At 35.7% G+C, this 19759-nt stretch overlaps 2 protein-coding genes and 1 long non-coding RNA gene across 3 annotated transcripts; all 3 read right to left on the reverse strand.

Moving 5' to 3' along the window:
* Window positions 1–7381: 7381 nt before the first annotated feature.
* Window positions 7382–9048, reverse strand: LOC120130877 (protein SHI RELATED SEQUENCE 1-like). The gene is made up of 2 exons (XM_039148027.1): window positions 8245–9048; window positions 7382–7776 (listed from the first exon to the last, which is right to left on the reverse strand). Exons 1-2 carry the CDS (start codon window positions 8771–8773, stop codon window positions 7382–7384), a joined length of 924 nt encoding a protein of 307 aa, XP_039003958.1. The 5' UTR covers window positions 8774–9048.
* Window positions 9049–10883: 1835 nt separating this feature from the next.
* LOC120130882 lies at window positions 10884–11262 on the reverse strand. The gene is made up of 2 exons (XR_005516874.1): window positions 11217–11262; window positions 10884–11054 (listed from the first exon to the last, which is right to left on the reverse strand). It is a non-coding gene; the product is annotated as an uncharacterized LOC120130882 (long non-coding RNA).
* A 4448-nt stretch (window positions 11263–15710) lies between these two features.
* On the reverse strand, window positions 15711–18117 carry LOC120130636 (probable ubiquitin-conjugating enzyme E2 16). Its single transcript, XM_039147838.1, has 6 exons — window positions 18047–18117; window positions 17821–17924; window positions 17630–17732; window positions 17443–17506; window positions 16470–16509; window positions 15711–15720 (listed from the first exon to the last, which is right to left on the reverse strand). Exons 1-6 carry the CDS (start codon window positions 18074–18076, stop codon window positions 15711–15713), a joined length of 351 nt encoding a protein of 116 aa, XP_039003769.1. The 5' UTR covers window positions 18077–18117.
* Window positions 18118–19759: the final 1642 nt, after the last annotated feature.

Genomic DNA, 19759 nt, shown 5'->3' on the forward strand with positions numbered 1-19759 from the left:
AATTTTTCTTCAGACCTGTCACGTGCCGCACATCTCGAACAACTTTAATTGTTCCATCATACATCTTCAATTTTATGGTTCCCACGCCAATGATTTTTAAGGCATGATCATTGCAACTATACACAGATCCTCCTGAGACTGGTTCATAATGATGGAACCATTCTCTTCTTGAGGTCATGTGATATATTGCTCCCGAATCAATGAGCCATATATCTGCAAATCATTTTCTTCCTTCCACGGTGGTTGACGCTTCACAACATAGAGCATCTCCATCATCTGAAGTGTTTGCGGTATTGCCTTGTGGATTGGAGTTTTTATTTAGACTCCAACAATCCTTCTTCAAGTGACCCTTCTTTCCACAGTGGTAGCACTTTAAATTCTTCTTGCTCCTCGACTTCGATCTACCATGTTTATGACTGCTGCTTTGGCCACGTTCTGTTGATCTCCCTCTCATAGTTGTCAACGCTTCTGCTTGTTGTAGATTTACTTGTCTGTCTTCCTTGTTCTTGCGTCGATTTTCTTCTTGTAGAACAGCAGCTGCAACGTCATCGAAGACTAGACTGGTGACATTACTGTTTGTCAAGTTGATGATGAGTTGATCGTACGAATCCGGTAGACTTTGAAGTAGAAGTTCAGCACGTTCTTGTTCTCCTATTTTACAGCTTAATGATGTAAGCTGAGAAAATAAGGTGTTCAATGTATTTAAGTGCTCCGTCACTGAAGTAGATTCTGACATACGGAGAGTGTACAATTTCCTCTTAAGGAAAATTTTATTGTGCAGCGATGTGGTCTCGTACAATTTGGTAAGAAGATTACATATCTCATTAGCTGTCTTTTTCTCCTCGATGCTTGACAATATTTCATCTGCTAATGCTAGATGAAAGTTTGTCATAGCATTCTCGTCCATCTCGTTCCATTTGATGTCATCTGCGAAATCCACCGGCCTTTCATTGATAGCCGCTAGACACCCGTCTTTCCTTAGGATGGCCTTCATCTTCAATTTCCACAATGAGAAATTTCTCCCATTGAATTTTTCAATATCAAATTTTGTTGTCATAGCTTCTTTTACGGATAGCTCCCACTATTTCATTATCGTGAGTAGTTCTCTGGAACCTTCAAAGAATAGGTAATAACTTCTTATTTTCTTATGTTGGAAGATCCACCTTTTGGTGGCAACCACAAAGACAATAAGCAGATATTACACACTCTAATCTAGCTCTGATACCAATTGTTGCGGAAGACGGCTATCGGATAGAGCAAAATTGCAACTGATATTTTGAGAAAATAAAAATGAAGATAAAAGAGACACAAAATTTACGTGGAAAACCTCTAAAAATTTAGGGTAAAAACCACGGGCAACGGTAGAAAAATTTCACTATGAGGAAATAGGAATTACAACTTCTCTCGATCTACCAAGGAGAAAACAATGATAATTCTCTCTTGATAAAAAGGAGAAAATAACTCTCAAGAAACTCTCTAAATTCTCTATAGTATTGGAAGAAAGGTATAATACTTTGGGATGATTTTGAAGCTAAATGAGCTAGGGTATTTATAGTTAAATTTTAAGGACTAATCTTGTAAATACCCTAAAGTCTAATGACTAAAATTAATTTTTCCATTCAAAATATTCAACGCCTAATTCATGCCTACCATTCCCTTTTTCAAAGTTTTAGGTGGAATTGATTTTTTTTCAATTCCAACTTTCGGTGGGAATTTATCAATTTTCAACAGTAACTTGACCCAAATGGGAGGGTACTTCTGTCTTATTTTATGGTGAATGAGATAAGCTTATTCATTCGTCAAATCGATGTATTTGATGCGAGATGTCCCAGCAAGATCTTTGGATGTGACTGTGTATGATATAGGTTTTGGACAAAGTCAAAGCATGTCCATTAAGCATGTTGAAGATCTGATGAGCAAATAAAATTTTTATTCTTTAATTTTTATTTGAATTTTTTAGTAGAGTTGAGTTATTTGATTTTTTTAATTTAATTATCATTATTTATAATATTATGACAAAATTTTAATTTAAGTATTTTTTCCAATCATGCAAAGTCTACATTTATAAATTTTTATATTTTTCATATGTGTAATTAAGATTTGCAATTTTTTTTAATAAATTAAATATTAAATAAAATTATAAAATATATTTAAATGTTATTTTTAAAGAATTGATTTTGAAAATAGAATATTAATGAGAGTAAAAATAACCCAAAGAATTAACAGGATGAAAGAATTTATAATAAAAACTTATAGTCAAAGAATTAAATTGAATACAATGTTAAATTAAGGAATTAAATTTAAAAAATAGGAAATTTGTTACTAAAAATAGAAATTGAAGTTATATAGATATTCTACAGAGGTAAAGGATGATATTGCTCAAATTTGATCGAAAATGGAATTGACATAAATGAGGAAATCATGTAAAGTTGAGGGATTAAATTGTAAAAAAATTATTTTTAAAAAGATGAATTGATGAAGTTACATATATACTCTATTGTGGTTTAAAATCACAGTTAAAGTTGATCAAAATAGATTTAAAATGAAAGAGAACTTGAAGAAATATGATAATCAGAGACTTAATCTTAAAATAGTCAAATTATTTAAGTAACAATCAAAATATCATTTTAAAATTAATTTTTTGAATTGATAAAACTTAAACAGCTGGAAATAAAAACTGCAAAACAGAGATGCTAGCACTAATTGAAATTTAAAAATAAAATGAACCAAAGCTTAAATTTGTGTCGTGGTGATCCACTATAAGGCCCAAAATCCCGTGTTAATAGTTTTGTGTTAACCCGAGTGGCTTTATTAGCATGTCATATCAATATTTCCAATCTTCATATATATGCCTCTAGCATGCATATTTAGTGAATGGATGTAATATAGTAAAGTTATTAGTGAGACATTGAGCTCGTAAGTTCTGCGTTTGAATGTGTTTTTGTGTGCAGGTTCTTAGAAGATCAATCGATGAGCATTATCGTCGCCAATTATTTCAATTCAACAGAGACTTTAGAGTATGTCTTGATTATTATTATTATAAGGTTTGTATTATTATAGGTACTATTGTAGAACCTATTATTATTCAGTCGTAATTTTTTTAGTAAACTCAGTATTTTGTTATTTTAAATAATTGGATTTCTCCAGTATTTGTAAACTAGATTATTACGTTTTATTTATCTTGAATGAATTTCTTTTACATGGTGTTTTACAATTGATTTAAAAAGAAAAATTTTGGGTTAGCTACTTCGGTGGTTCCGTGTGACATCATAATTCATGGACCTTCAAGTCATACTGGATTATGGTGTTACATCCACTACCTTAGAAGCTAATTCGATCCGATGAGTGTAATCGTAATAATGGACAAATGCCTCCTGAGTTTAACATGGTTCTCCAAGATATTTACACTCAAAAAATTGAAGTGGACAAAGATGGTGTTGCTCTTCACTAGAAAGAATTTTAAAGAAACAACAAAAAAAAGGAAATGAGAACTTGTTTGTAGCGAAAGAATAAATGGGTTTTTGGATGATGTTGAAATGCTATTGTACTTATAGGCTCATTATCCATACGAGAAAACGAAAAACAGGATATGAATTAAGCAATCAATTTACCTAATGTAATATTACAGCAATAAAGCTGTAGAGAAACAGTGGTAACAGTTGATATAAACAGGAGTTAATATGTTGTCTACTACGAATCTGACTGTAAAAAAGTCTAGATTCAAAGTTAACAAAATATTCAAAAAAATAACAGTTGTTAAATTACAGCAAGAAAATCCTGAAAATCATGGCATCAAAATATTGTTTCACACTTAGAAGAATACACACATGGTACATGTTAAGGCCACGCTAATTGCTATGATAACGACCACAATAACAAACCGAGTCGACCGGACAACAACAACATAGGCGTTCAAGGGAGTCATCACCCCACATTCAATATGGTAGGGAAGAAGTATCCCTTTAAATACCTCCTCAAAGGTATATCCTTTTTCAATGTGGAAAACACCCACGCCAGAAGATCACATGGACACCTCCCATAGAAGGCTGGGTAAAAGTGAACACAGATGCAAGTTGTGAGCCGAAGAACGGGAACACAGCCTGTGGAGGCATCATAAGGAACCACAACGGGGAATGGATCATGGGTTTCTATAAATACGTTGGCGTATGCTCGGTGATAGAAAGGGAACTCTGGGGGGCATACTCTGGAATGAATTGCACTTAGGAACTAGGATACAAGCAAGTCAAAATAGAACTGGACAGCTTGGAGGCTGTAAGATTACTACAGAACAGCGAAGATCACCAAGGAAGACACTCGATACTCCTACATATAGAAGAACTAAAAAGGAAGGCTTGGATCCTCCAAATCCAACATGTCATGAGAGAAGGCAATAGAGTGGCCGATGTACTCGCCAAATACGCGCCACATGAAGATTTGCAAATACATTATCTTCCAGAACCACCTGCAGCAGTAGCAAACCTCCTAAGTGAAGAGGATGATCGAGTTTAGTCTAGCCTTTTAGTTTTGTTTTCATTTATTTACCAAAAATAGATACTTTAAGTACTTAAATGAATGTGATATAAACTTTTTTTATATTCAAACAAGTTGGAAGATGAAGAAGCAAAGACAAGAGTGCACGGGAGCAAAAGGAGTTTCACATTTCTGGTCCAGAGATGATCCAACAGAATGCCATTTAAGAATGTATGTTGTTTCCAGTACTCTGAGGCAGATTTTAGGGCATAGTGTATGCCTTCATGGCCAACTTTTTAAACAGTTAAACATCGTTCAATTATGTTTAAATAACCATTTTTAGTCATTAGACTTTTAAAATTTATTAAATTAATACTTCATAATTTATTACAATAATATAATAATATTTTTAATAATTTGATAAGTTTAATATTTATTTTAAAATTTTAGTTATCGAAACAATTATTTTAGTATAATTCAGTCACCTCAGGTAATTTATCCATGAGCATTTCACAGCCCCCTCTCTCTACAAGAAAGCTTTAGCAAACATCCACCAAACCTGTTCCATTAAGAAGCCACTATTATAGAGAAAGAAAATGGAGACCCTAAAGCAACGATGGTAGGATAGGACACTTGACACTCCACTATGTGCTCTTTCAAATGGGAGACAAGCTTCTGATTAAAAGGTAATCCAAGTATAATTGCAGGTCAACCCAATTTCTAAAAAAGTACTTATTTTTCATCTTCTAGATTCATAAAGATTGTTTTAGTGACAATATAGTCTTTAAACCCTATAACTTAATCCTTTAATGGAATACTAACCCCACATGTTAGAGCTTGAATACTTGAGAAACCCAACTATTTATTGACCTGCAGCTCTACTTGCAAGAAACATCCATACAGAGAAAAAAAATTGGATGTATTCACTGCTGGAAACAAAGTTATTGTCAGCTTTTTATTAATGGTGTACAGCAGGCTGAAGTTGAACCAATTTGCAGTATTAACATTATTCCTTTCTCTTTCATTTTCCCTTAGGTGAAGAAGAAGAAGACTGTCCCAATACCAATGACTGCCTCCTTCTTCACAAGCACAGTAGGGTTTTCTTCCCTTTTTTCTCCCTAACAGCAAGTGGAGTAAATTAAAGCAAAGTGCCAAAGCTTTTGGATGAGCAGAGCTGAGACACTCAATAACAGAAAAGCCAGTTTTTGGGACCACAGTCATTGATGGATGCCCTAGAGAGACAAATCACACTATTGTTTCCTGCACAAGATTTATCTCGGTTTTCTGCTGCCTCACAGTCACAGGCACAGTGGCCACACCCTAGGTACTATGTACCCGTAGATATATACATATGTAACAAATCCCACTGGTCCTAAATGACATTTTTTTTGGTTTTTCGGTTCAAGCAAACAACTGTTGTGTGCTTAATCATTGTTGTTCTTTCTCTGCTTGTTGTTCCTTCGTGTATATATTTGCGAACATACTTTGTTTTCGCTATATTTGATTCACATGTATGGCAGGAGTCAGGTCAAGCACAGTTGGAACTTGGAGCTTGTCAAGGACATATCACATGCATGTTTTTATTTATAAATCATAACATGTTTTGATCGAATGGTTTACGGTTTCCATGTTCTCTGATGTTCGGATTAATTCAAGGGAATTTGCCTACTGTAAAACCTAGAAACACAGATGTTCTATCACATCTTCTTCCCTGAAAAGACTTAACAAAGGCGACGATGTGACAATTATCTCTCTTCCCCAATGCAAAAAGTACCCTCAAATTTTTTTCTGGGATTCTCCCATCAACTGTAGTTCAATCAATGTATGAGATACCTAAAAGGTTAAAGACTCCATTTAGGTACACAGCATATAAGAGACATACATATTAAGTTGGAAACCGTCTATACTATTTAATAGATTTAATCAAGAAATTTTGACCACTGACAATATATTTGTACTATAAATAAGCATTACAAGGACCAAAATAAGCCAGGATTAACCACTTTATTTCTAAATTCATGGAAAACAATGAAAGATACTCTATAACCTAACACAAGTGCAATCTAAGTTTTGACAGACCTTGAACTTGGCAATAAAACAATGCAGCTGGAATTAGGTACTAGCATTAATTGAAACATTAATGCAATATAATTAAGCATTTCCTGGAAAGCATGAAATTAAGAAGGGAAAAAAGACAATACTCTCGCAGGGAAAATAAATATCTTGCATATGAAAATGCTAAAACCTATAATCTTTAGAAAAACAACCCTTTTTAACTACTAAAGTCTTTATGAGTTCATAATATTTAAAATATCTAAATTCTCAAACCTTTAAATCTAAATATAATGTATGTTTAAGTAAGATTCAGTGAGGATATAGAGAAACGGAAGCAGTTCAACCAATAAGAACAATGCAGGGAATGAGTGTATACCACTGCAGTTCGCGCTAATAATAACAGGTTTGTTGCAGGAAAAAGGCATTAAAACAAGGAGCAGAGATAAGAAATATTCCCACTTAATCAAATAAATTAAGTCACATCAATGTAATGCAATGCAATGCAATACGTTACGATGATCACATCGATCTGTATAAATAATAAAAATATATAGAGAGAAGAGGGAGGATGGGTTTGTTTAATGTTTCACTTTTTGAACATGAAAGCTATCTAGCTGAGTTCGCTCAAGAGTCATGCATGGCTGGAACGCCCATACCGTGATGGGTGAAAAATAGGCAGTCAATGCAGTTTGTCCAACCAAAGAAGAAACTAGTATTTGTCTTCGTTTTGAAAACCAGAAACCATACGGGAAACAGGGAAAGAATAATTTATATTGATGATTTGAAACAAGAGCATTCAATTTTCCTCAAGAAAAAAATGAACACATCTCCGCCATCTATCTCTCTCTAGTTTTTTTTAAGATCTTGGATTTGGGAAAAACTCCGTACCAGCCATGAAAATGTTTAGTGGAGTTGCATATAGAGATGAAGGCTCTAAAACTGCGGTGGCTGATGAAGAAGAAGAAGAAGCTTTTACGCTACCTGCACTGGCGTTAGTTGCATAGGTAACCGCGTTGGTGGTGGCACAACTCTCACCAGCTGCTGCTGCTGTTGTTGCCGCCATGTGGTTGTAGTCGCTATCGGAATCAGGGCCTTGATCGTAAAGAATTCCCTTGAAGATATGCCCTCCAATGCTCACTGCCGTTTGATAAGCATACTGTTCGTCGGCATCGTCAATGCTACTCACTGTCACGCATCGAAACACTGCGTGTGAACTCACTTCTGGTGGGAAATTCCCCAGTTGATCTAACCCTAAAATACAACAAAAATAAACATGGCCAACAACAAATTCAAACCTTTTGTTAGATTAGATAAGCAAAGCAAACAAAAAGTCTTTATTTTAAGGTTAGCTTAATTTTAGTGGAAAACGAAGGGAAGACAGCGAAGAGGAAGCAAAGCAAGAGGCAAAAAAATAGTTTCTTCCCGTCAATAACTACAAAACGTAAAAGGAAAAAAATGAAAAGAAAAGCTGCTGCAGTGTTTACTGTGGATGTCTATTGCAACACGCAATTCAATCGATATATGTGTTTTGTTTTCCTTTTTCCTGGATACAAGTTCCTTATCTCTCTTTGTAGAAAATTTTCCTTCTAAATGCATAAAAAAGAATCAATCTTTGAGACTGTAGGTGATTCACTGAGAGAGTATACTAGATATAGTTTACTTCAAATAAATATACACACATATATATATATATATATATCACCAATAACAGCACTGCACCTGACATGTGTGCTGGTAAACGAGTGCAGGCAAGGGAAGAAGGTGTTCGATTCTCTCCACGAAGCTGCTGCTGCTGCAAAGCAGGAAGATTTTGTTGCCGTTCACGGCGCTTACAAGCTGGAACCCAAGTACTTTTAACATGGGTCTGGCAATCAAATCCTCGGTTATTACAACAAGTTCTACACCTCATGTGAAGGCAATCTTTTTTGGCTTGATTCCCACAATCTTGGCAATTACTACTTCTCCCCGTCATGAACCCCGATCTCGAGCTCGAAGAATCATCGGAGACGTTGATCGAGCTCCTGCTCGGTCCAACACCTAAACCAGCTGCCGATGAACAAAGATCTTGCTGCTGCTGCCATGGCCCGAAACCCTTGTAAGAAATGTCCTCATTCTTGTACCAGAACCAGCTCTCTGGTTGAATTCCAGTTGGTGGGTTGCTTTGTTGATGTTCTCGGCTGTTACTTCCTCTTCCTCCTAGTGAGAAAAAATCGGCCATTGTTGTACCTCCTCCATGTTGATTATCCATATCAGAAACTCAATTCTCTGTTTTGATGTTTTTCCAACCCGATATTTCCAAATAGGTGCACATTGCAGTCCTTGTTTCCCCCCGAGCAACAGCCAATTCTCTCTCTATCTCTCTTGAACGTGTTTACACTTTATGTCATTACCTAACTATTATTCTTAAACCCACTGAAAGTGTCTAATACCAGTATTTTTTTGGGGGTATCGTTTCTTGTCGGTGAAGCTGGTTCTGTTGGAGTTGCTTCAAAATTTCCAACACTAGTCTAAATCTCTTTTCAATCTTTCACTCTTCCCAGTAATTTTTTTAAAATCTATTTTCTCTTTGTATCTGATGAACAAATCAAAACCCATAAAGTGAAAAAGAATGGTAAATTTGACTTAAACGTTTGCAGTTGCTGTTTTTTTCTTCTTTTTTATTTCACTAAATACAGGATGTTTTTTCGTTTGGCTTAGGGATGTTATCTAAAAAAATCCATCGATCAACTGTTGTCTGGCCCAGTTTTCATTCCGTGTAACGGTCAGATTACCGCCACGTGTCGTCACACCAGCTTTGTTCCCGTAAAATCCGCTACTTTTCCTTTTTCGGCCTTCTTGAGTATTTGTTCGTTCAATGAACCAAAACAGTTTTCCCTTCCACAATAATTGTAATTATTATTATATGTTTAAATTGATATTTAAATGATTAATTAAACACACATGTTAACATATGTAATTAAAATATAGGATATGCTACATTATATATCATTCAATTTTAACTTTTGACTTGTTTTTGTGAAACAACCACGTTAATAATGTCATGACACACACATGTAATATTATGTAATGATAGATCATTAACGACGTGGTAATATAATTATACTTAAAAATTAATGTTTACGTTAAAAGTGACAAAATCAAAAGTTTGATGATATAAATGAATAAAAAACAGCGCTTAGATTTAATGGATATACATACCACATATGCTTTGCAAGTATTTCAAAGCAGATCCCTCTTCTTTTACAACAAAATATGTCCAAACCCATCATGAAAATCCTAAATAAATTGCCAAATCCTAATTGTATTGATTATTTTTATTTTGGTCACTACCTATGAAAAACTTTAAAATTGACTATCCGTGATCAATTTCAGTTAATGGAACGTGTATTTATATAATTTTTTTATTTTTTAATAGATATACATTTAAAATTTAAGAATGGTATAAATGGAATGATAAAATATTTTATAAAATAACATAAGATTATATGTCAATAAATTCATATATTATATAGTCTTAACTACTTATTTATAATGTATATTTAATTTTTATCATTCACGTAATAAATTTTAAAATTTATATTCACACAGGGATACTAATGTATTATATATATATATATAATATTAAGTTTGAATCATTAAAAATATAACAATAATAAATATATGATGATTTATTGTTATTATTATTATCTTATCTAACCCGACAAACTTAGTTTTCATTTAAAACGTTCAAAGTATAAATAAAAAACCAATAATTCATTAAAAAAAAATTAGAGATTCATTGTATATTTAAACCTAAAAATGGAATCTAATATTTCATAGATTATTTTAAAAAAATATTTTGGGTTGTACGAATCCCAATAATTGTAGAGCTATGGGTGTGTCATTCACTCATTCTTGAGCCATGTGTTGGTTCCATGGTTGACTGCCTTAGCTTTATACTGTTTTATACAACTACTATTCTCAGTTGGCTCAGAGTTGCATAATCCTTTTTAACTGGCACCACTCTTGTCTCCTATTAATTACAGCCATTTTTTTTTTCTTTTACAGAAAATTATTAAAACAAAGAGAGCCAAAAGTGTTTTAGAGTACCAAAGCATAAGATTAAGATTCGATGAATCTCTTTGTTCCTAAAAACATATAACAATGGCTCCAACTTCAAATTCAGATACGGTTTCCCATTTATGTGCTTAGTGCTTACAGTGCACCAAACATCTCTCACATGGGTTAAACACCATTAACTGAGAGAGCTTTGTTCCTTACAAGTTGCTAATGGAAGTCTTTACCTTTTTATCTTTCTCTAACGAAATATCAGCATACAATCATTTACAGGAGTTGTCAAAGATTCGAAGAATGCATTCTCCTTGACAGTGGGATCTGTTCGTCTAATCTATAATTATTATTAAACTAGTTACTGCAGGAAGATGCTGACGCCATTAAACTTTGTCATCATGGAACCACCACCTGGTCTGCTTCGGATATCGACCGTTTCTACAGTTCCTTACATAGCGGTCGTTGTCTTCAGGACAATGCTGCGAGACATGACTAATAGTTTAATGTTTGGAAAATTTTATACCCAAATAAATAACCGACGGTGCACCTTATGCATGACAAACGGATGTTGAACAAGAATGAGAAAATGATTCGGTGGAATAATAAGGCATTCAGAAAATCAGTTGAATATGTAATCGAACCTTAACAGTTGCGCTTGATAGCATGGAGAGAATGCCGATACAGATAATGTTAGATTTGTCTAGAAATTAAGTTGATAAGTTGGAAATTTCATCTTGATTGGTGGCCAACTTATTGAAAATTTCATCTTGGTTGGTAGCCAAACTTTGAACATGTGAATTTCATATTTGGTGGCTAACTTGTACACATTGAAAAATTCTTTGGTAGGTGGCCAAACTTTGAACATATTGTTCTTGAAACTCAACTATAAATAGGCCTAAGTATTTCCATTAGAAATCATCCCAAAAACAAGTTCTCTCTTCCTCTTGTATTATTCATTCTCCCACTTTGGGAATTCCAAAGAATTCCATTTGTTTTAATATTGGCGATATAGTGAAGTTATCATCCGGTGTGGTGCCCGAGGAGTAGACGATATTCTCGTCGAACCTCGTAAATTTGGTGTGTTCTCTCCTTTATTGTTTTTTATTCGGTTCTTTTCCATTGTGTTTCAATATTCAATAGTTTGACAGGTTTATCCGCTGTGCAACCTTTGGTGGTTTTAATCTTGACATTTTAGGTCAATTTTAAAACTACGTTCGTGTGGGAAATAACCCGTTTTCCCCAACAATTGGCATCAGAGCTTCGGTTGAGGTTATCCTGGTGGTTCCGTTGCTGAAAAGATACAGTTCGTGATATTGAATATTGTTCGTTAGAATTAAAATGCCAAAATACGGATCAGTTGAGATATCAAGCTCTTCATCTGGACCGGTGAGGAGGGTGATGTCAAATGCAAATTTCTCGGTAGAGTTGTTCGATGGATCCGGTCATTTTGGCATGTGGCAAGGCGAGGTGTTAGACGCTTTATTCTAACAAGGTCTAGACATCGCCATTGAGGAAGAAAAACCCGAATATATGGAGGAGAAAGAATTGGGAACAATCAATCGTTTGGCATGCAACACGATTCGATCTTGTCTTTCCAGGGAGCAGAAATATGGCTACAATAACGAGACTTCTGCAAGTAAGATGTGGAAAGCTTTGGAGGAAAAATTCCTGAAGAAAAGCTCTCAAAATCGTCTCCACATGAAGAAAAGATTGTTCAGATTTGATTATCAACCAGACACCAGTATGAATGAACACATCACTGCGTTGAATGAGCTAGTGGAAGACTTATTGGGCATGGATGAAACCTTCAAAGATGAAGATTTGGCTTTGATGTTGTTGTCATCTCTTCCAGATGAATTTGAGCACCTTGAGACAACGTTACTTCATGGTAAGGATAATGTTACCCTTAAAGATGTAACTGCTGCTTTGTATAGTTATGAACTCAGGAAGAAAACCAAGAAGGAGAGCAAGTACGAAGCAGCAGAGGCCATGGTGGCAAGAGGTCGCTCGAAAAGTCAAAAGCCAAAGTGGAGAGGGAGATCAAAGTCGAAGTCCAGACTGGGAAAAGATGAATGTGCCTTTTGTCATGAGAAAGGCCATTGGAAGAAAGATTGTTCGAAGCTGAAGAAGAAAGGAAAAGCTGCTCCATATGCATGTGTTGCAGAGCATGATGCACATGACTCTGACATATCATTGGTTGCTTCATCAACAACATTCCATTCCGATGAGTGGATATTAGATTCGGGTTGCACCTATCATATGTCCCCTAATCGGGAGTGGTTCTCCGATTTAGTGGAACTAAATGCAGGAGTTGTTTATATGGGCAATGACAATGCCTGTAAAACAGTTGGGATAGGTTCAATTCGATTAAAGAATCAAGATGGATCAACCAGAGTTCTGACGGATGTCCGATACATGCCCAGTTTGAAGAAAAATCTCATCTCGTTTGGAGCCTTAGAATCCAAAGGCTCAGTAGTCACTATGAGAGATGGAGTTTTAAAAGTCACATATGGCGCACTTGTGATGATGAAGGGCATCAGGAAAAATAATTTGTATTACTACCAAGGTAGTACAATTATTGGAGCAGTTGCAGCAACTTCCGGAGGTGATGATTTGGACGCAACCCAGTTGTGGCATATGCGGTTGGGACATGATGGAGAGAAATCCTTGCAAATTCTGGCAAAGAAAGGATTGTTGAAAGGTGCAAAGGCTTGCAAATTGAACTTTTGCGAGCATTGTGTTCTGGGAAAGCAGAAGAGAGTGAAGTTTGGCACCACTATACATAATACAAAAGGTATTGTAGATTATATTCACTCAGATGTATGGGGTCCTTCAAAGACATCGTCTTTGGGAGGAAACCATTATTTTGTAACTTTTGTAGATGACTTTTCCAGAAGAGTTTGGGTGTATCCGATGAAGTCTAAAGATGAAGTGCTTCAAATTTTCCTGAAATGGAAAAATATGATCGAGAACCAGACTGGTAGAAAGATCAAACGTCTTAGGACGGACAATGGAGGGGAATATAAAAGTGACCCATTCTTTGACGTTCGCCATGAGTATGGTATTATTCGACACTTCGGTGTTAGACATACACCACAACAGAATCGGGTGGCAGAGCGTATGAATCGAATACTATTGAAGAAAGTTCGATGTATGTTGTCTAATGCTGGGTTAGGCAAGACATTTTGGGTTGAGGCTGTGACATATGCTGGCTATCTCATTAATCGTCTGCCGTCATCAGCGATAGGAGGAAAAACACCATTGGAGGTATGGTCTGGAAAACCTGCTACTGATTATGATTCCGCCTTTGGTGTTTAGACACCAAGAAGATAATTTGTAGCAGAGATGTTACCTTTGATGAATATGCCCTAGTAAAGAAGGTAACAAGTGAAGTTGTCCAGACAAGTAGTACTCCGCAGTAGGTGGAGCATACTCCAAAACAGGTGGAGTTTCAGTAGATGATGATCCCAGAAGTTGATGCAACTGATTCTTCAACTCCAATAGAAGAATCAGAAGATGAAGAGGTTCAAACCCAAGAACCATTGGAGACACCAGAAACACTTGCAGTTACAAGGCCAAGGAGAGAAATTCGTAGACTTGCTCGATTTGTTGATATGGTGGCCTATGCTCTTCCAGTTGTTGATGATGATATCCCTATCACTTACCAAGAAGCAATACAAAGCTTGGAAAGTGATAAGTGGAAAAGTGTCATGGATGAAGAAATATAATCTCTCCAAAAGAACGACACTTGGAAACTGGCACAATTACCAAAAGGTAAAAGAGCCATTGGATGCAAGTGGGTATTTGTAAAGAAAGATGGATCTCATAACAAGAAAGATGTTCGCTACAAGGCACGGTTGGTAGCTAAAGGCTACGCTCAAAAGGAGGGAATCGACTACAATGAAGTATTTTCCCCTGTTGTGAAGTATTCCTCCATTAGAATATTGTTGGCCTTGGTAGCACAGTTGAATTTAGAGCTAGCTCAACTTGATGTAAAGACGGCTTTCTTGCACGGTGATTTAGAAGAGGAGATCTATATGACTCAGCCAGAAGGATACAAAGATGGTGGTCGTGAGAAATGGGTTTGTAAGCTGAACAAATCGCTATATGGATTGAAGCAATCTCCGAGGCAGTGATACAAGCGATTTGATAACTTTATGAGGAGGCAAAAGTATACTAGAAGCAAATATGATCATTGTGTGTATTTACAAAAGCTCAAAGATGGATCTTTCATTTATCTTCTCTTGTACGTTGACGATATGTTGATCGCTTCGAAGAGTCAAAAGGAGATAGAAAAATTAAAGGCTCAGTTGAATCAAGAGTTTGAGATGAAAGATCTAGGTGAGGCTAAGAAGATTCTTGGTATGGAGATAAGCAGAAATAGACAGAGAGGGAAGCTTTGTTTCACACAGAAGCAGTATCTGAGAAAGGTATTACAATGTTTTGGCATGAATGAAAATACCAAACATGTAAGTATCTCATTGGCTTCTCATTTGAAACTTAGTTCTCAATTATCTCCTAAAACTAACGAAGAACGAGTGTATATGGCAAAAGTTCCATATGCTAATGCAGTTGGGAGCTTGATGTATGCAATGGTGTGTACGCGTCCTGACATTTCACAAGCAGTTGGAGTTGTGAGCAGGTACATGCATGATCCTGGAGAATGACATTGGCAAGCTATGAAATGGATTCTACGGTATCTCCAACAAACCGTGGATGTTGGTTTAGTTTTTGAACAAGATGAAACACTTGGTCAGTGTATGGTTGGATATGCTGATTCCGATTATGCTGGTGATTTGGATAAGCGTCGATCAACTACTGGGTATTTGTTTACTCTTGCTAAAGCCCTAGTAAGTTGGAAGTCTACATTGCAATCTACGGTGGCCTTGTCTACTACAGAGGCAGAATACATGGCAGTTTCAGAGGCTGTAAAGGAAGCAATTTGGCTTAACGGGTTGATGGAAGACTTGGGAGTTGTTCAAAGTCACATTAGTCTCTATTGTGACAGTCAGAGTGTTATTCACTTAGCGAAAAATCAAGTCTACCATTCAAGGACTAAGCATATCGACGTGAGGTATCACTTTGTGCGGGAGATCTTTGAAGAATGAAAGATTCTACTTCAGAAAATTGCGACATCAGAAAATCCTGCAGATATGATGATCAAGGTAGTAACAGTAATCAAGTTCAATCATTGTTTGAACTTGATTAACATCCTGAAAGTATGAACACCTTCGGGTGTGTGGCGCTTGTGAGTGCAATTAGAGGCACTACAAATTTGGGGAGTTAAAGAAGTTGAGTAGGCTTGGTAATTTCAAGCCAATGTGGAGATTTGTTAGATTTGTCTAGAAATTAAGTTGACAAGTTAGAAATTTCATCTTGGTTGGTGGCCAACTTATTGGAAATTTCATCTTGGTTGGTGGCCAAACTTTGAACATGTGAATTTTATATTTGGTGGCTAACTTGTACACATTGGAAAATTCTTTGGTAGGTGGCCAAACTTTGAACATATTGTTCTTGAAACTCAACTATAAATAGGCCTAAGTATTTCCATTAGAAATCATCCCAAAAACAAATTCTCTCTTCCTCTTGTATTCTTCATTCTCCCACTTTGGGAATTCCAAAGAATTCCATTTGTTTTAATATTGACGATATAGTGAAGTTATCATCCGGTGTGGTGCCAGAGGAGTAGACGATATTCTCGTCGAACCTCGTAAATTTGGTGTGTTCTCTCCTTTATTGTTTTTTATTCGATTCTTTTCCATTGTGTTTCAATATTCAATAGTTTGACAGGTTTATCCGCTGTACAACCTTTGGTGGTCTTAATCTTGACATTTTAGGTCAATTTTAAAACTACGTTCGTGTGGGAAATAACCCATTTTACCCAACAGATAGACCCAACTGTCATGGCTGGGGACCATGAATCATATAAGATGTCTACAAAAATAAAACGGAACAATCATGCATCGAGCCTGCCATGTCAATAGTTAAGCAATAAAGATAGAACATATATGTGGAAATTGAGCAAATTAACTATGTGCGCATTGGTGTGTGCATGAGAGAGAGAGAGAGAGAGGGCATCTGGAATTTAAGTATTTGTTACATTAACAAAATCAACTATGCTTTGAATTTGGCAAAAAAAATGGTGGAAAGGCACATCAAGTGTATAAAAACGTTATCCTTAGCTCATTTCCCAAGCTATTTTATCCTCCACCTTGTCCAATTAAAAAAAGCAAAAATGAAAAAAAATCACCCCACAGCCATGAACAAGGAGAAGAAAAGGCTAGATTATAGTTCTCAAACATCATATACCGAGAGATACCAATGAAAGAAATCCAATTTCCGTTGAAGTCTTGCAAAGTTCATGCTTAATGGAAGGTTCATCTATACCGCTCGAAGCAACCATCTTTAACTTTTCCTCCTCTTTCTTTTCTCTATGGTTATAGAATAAATTTATCCTACTTAAAGCAATGTCTCGAACGTTCTTTCTCCATTTTCTTTCCCTATACAGTATTTGAGACAAAACCTTTTATTTTCCATAGAGTATATATTTGGTGTAAAGGATATGAAGATAGATACATGATACAGTAATATCCAAATTCACATAAGCATCAATGATCCTTTTAGTAATGTAAAGGAAAACATTTTTGAAGGTACCAACAAATTAGCACCGAGGCAAGGGTATCCCCAAAACTCAATCATTTTCAAAAGGATAAATGGATAAAAAAATAAATTGAAAGCAAAAGGTGAAATCAGAGCATGACATGTCTACTGCAATACATATATATCTATATAAAAGATAAAAAAAATACACATGCAAAATTTGAGAGCATGTACTATCAATGGAAACCAAATATCAAAATTTCGAACCTAAACAAATATGACCATTGCTGTAAATATGTGGATGGAGAGGTGTTGATTGAAGAAATATCACCTACAAAGAATAACCCAGAAGAGCAGAATCATTAAAAGGAAATGAATAATTCAAAAAAAATTAAAAGGAAATGAGAAATAAAATAAAAAAATACAAAAAAGGGGCTTCGAAGAAAAATCAAACCTGGGGGGCTTCCATAGGGTAATGTTCAGGGAAATCCACCTGAAGCTGATATGTTTCACTGGCGTACAAAGTTCCCGCAGCTCCATTGACTTCAATTACCCACCTTTTTAAAGTCAAAAATAAGATTAAAAAGTATAATTTTTTTAATCTAATCAGAAAAAATGAAGAAAAAATGAAAGTCAATCAAACACCTTTGAAGATTATCGGTGACTTTGTGCTTGAAACCGGAGGGAGGGTTGACCTGCCACTCTACCAGCTCTTTTTGTAGGCGATTACAAGCAATCTTACTAAGTGCCTAAACAATATAAACAAAAAAAATATCAGATACCCATCAAAACAAAAACAAAAACAAAAACAAAAAAAACCCAAATTGAAAAATAATCAAAGGAGTGAAGTGAGATGGAGGAGGAACCGAGCCTTGCGAGAGGAAGCGAATGAGCTGCTCATGCTTATATGGTGTTTATGGTAGTTTTGGACCTCTGTTTTTGTAGTTGAGAGCAGGGATTAAAAAAACGGCCGTTATATCGTGGTATCGGCGGCTCCCGTTACCGATATCAGCCAAAATCACGTGAAACGGAATCATACCCATAACGGCCGATAATGACTGTAATTTAACGGGTAACGGTCAATCGCGGCTATAACGGACCGTTTTTCCCGTTAATGGGTCCTTTTCGTCTTCCTCGAGAAGAGCTTCCAACCAGGTGGTTGGAGGTGAGCGCAAGCGAGCGAGTCCAGCTTGACTCCCTTCACCACCACTACCACAGCTGGAGCTGATATTTCCGGCAGGCGTCGGCTTCATCTGCTTCTCTATTCACTGTTCAGTTCGAGGGAGATGAACGCTTAGGAAGATGAAGGCTTCATCCTTGAACGAGCAAACTGCATTGCCTCTCTTAAGGGTTCCTTTTTCTCTGTTTTTGCATGAATTCCTGATGAAGCATCTTTGGAGAAGCTTCTGGAGGACAGTGGTGCTAGTTGGTTACTGGAGGAATCACTTGTTTGCATAATAGGTTGCTGGACGGGCCCTAACCGGGTTTGGGTTAAATGGGTTAATGTTTGGTTTGTCTTAATTTGTGTTGTAATTTGAGCTATTGAATTTGTAATAGAAAAGTAGACTGTTTGGCATCGATTTGTATTTTGATTGTTCTTTTATTTTTATTGTACAAAAGAAATTAGGCGTTTGAGATAAATTTTTTTTACAAAATACTCTTAAAAATAATTAAAAGTGATTTTTTATAATTATAATTATAATTACTATATTTTATAATAAGTTGTGCGAATTTAAAAAAAAATCACGTCCGTGATACCCGCAGTGACCGCGATAGCATCCGTTACGTCCACGACTGCGATAAACGCAACGCGACCGCGACCGCAATTTAAATCCCTGATTGAGAGTATTTTGAAATCAAAGAGAAAATAAAATAAAAATCAACGATAAATGGAGAAGAAAAAGAAGAATGTTTTTTGGAGAATGGGAAAAGCCAGAGAGCGACGATTTATGAGGGGGAGTATTTGGCCCTCTCTTTGTGTTCCCCACCGTTACCTCTCTTTCTCTCTCCCTTGAATCGATGGCTTATATTTGTTTAGCAGTTTTTCTTTTGACAAAAATTCCTACGTCTATTGTTTCTACAGCTGATAATACGACGCCGTTCCTTTTCTCTATGACGTCAAAACATTTTTTTCTTGTTTTTCCTATAAAAATCATCGTGACCTAATATAATATAAGGGTAAACTACATTGGTGATCGTTGGATTTGTAGTGTTTTCAATTTTGTCACTTAACTCTTACAATTGACATTACATTCACTAGTTAATTATCTTTCATACAATCACCGTCGTTTTTTTTACTTTCGATAGTAACCTATTAAAAAATATTTTTTTACTTTTTTATTAGGATTTGAGAATATTAAAATATTACCCAAGGAGTTTGAACTAAATGAGAGAATAAAAAAAAGGATAAATTTAGTGGTTTTTTATTTAAAAATTTATCACCGAACAATGGTAAAAATGATGATAAAATAAAACGGTTATATAATAGAAACTAAAAGTTCTGACTTTGTGTTGTGTGTTCTGGAGGAGTATGGTTTTTAGTATGTTTATTGAATGGATTTGGGGGTGTGTTGGTTTCTCTAGT

This window comes from Hibiscus syriacus, unplaced genomic scaffold, assembly GCF_006381635.1.
Source record: "Hibiscus syriacus cultivar Baekdansim isolate YM2019G1 unplaced genomic scaffold, ASM638163v2 tig00110548_pilon, whole genome shotgun sequence".
Taxonomy (NCBI): domain Eukaryota; kingdom Viridiplantae; phylum Streptophyta; class Magnoliopsida; order Malvales; family Malvaceae; genus Hibiscus; species Hibiscus syriacus.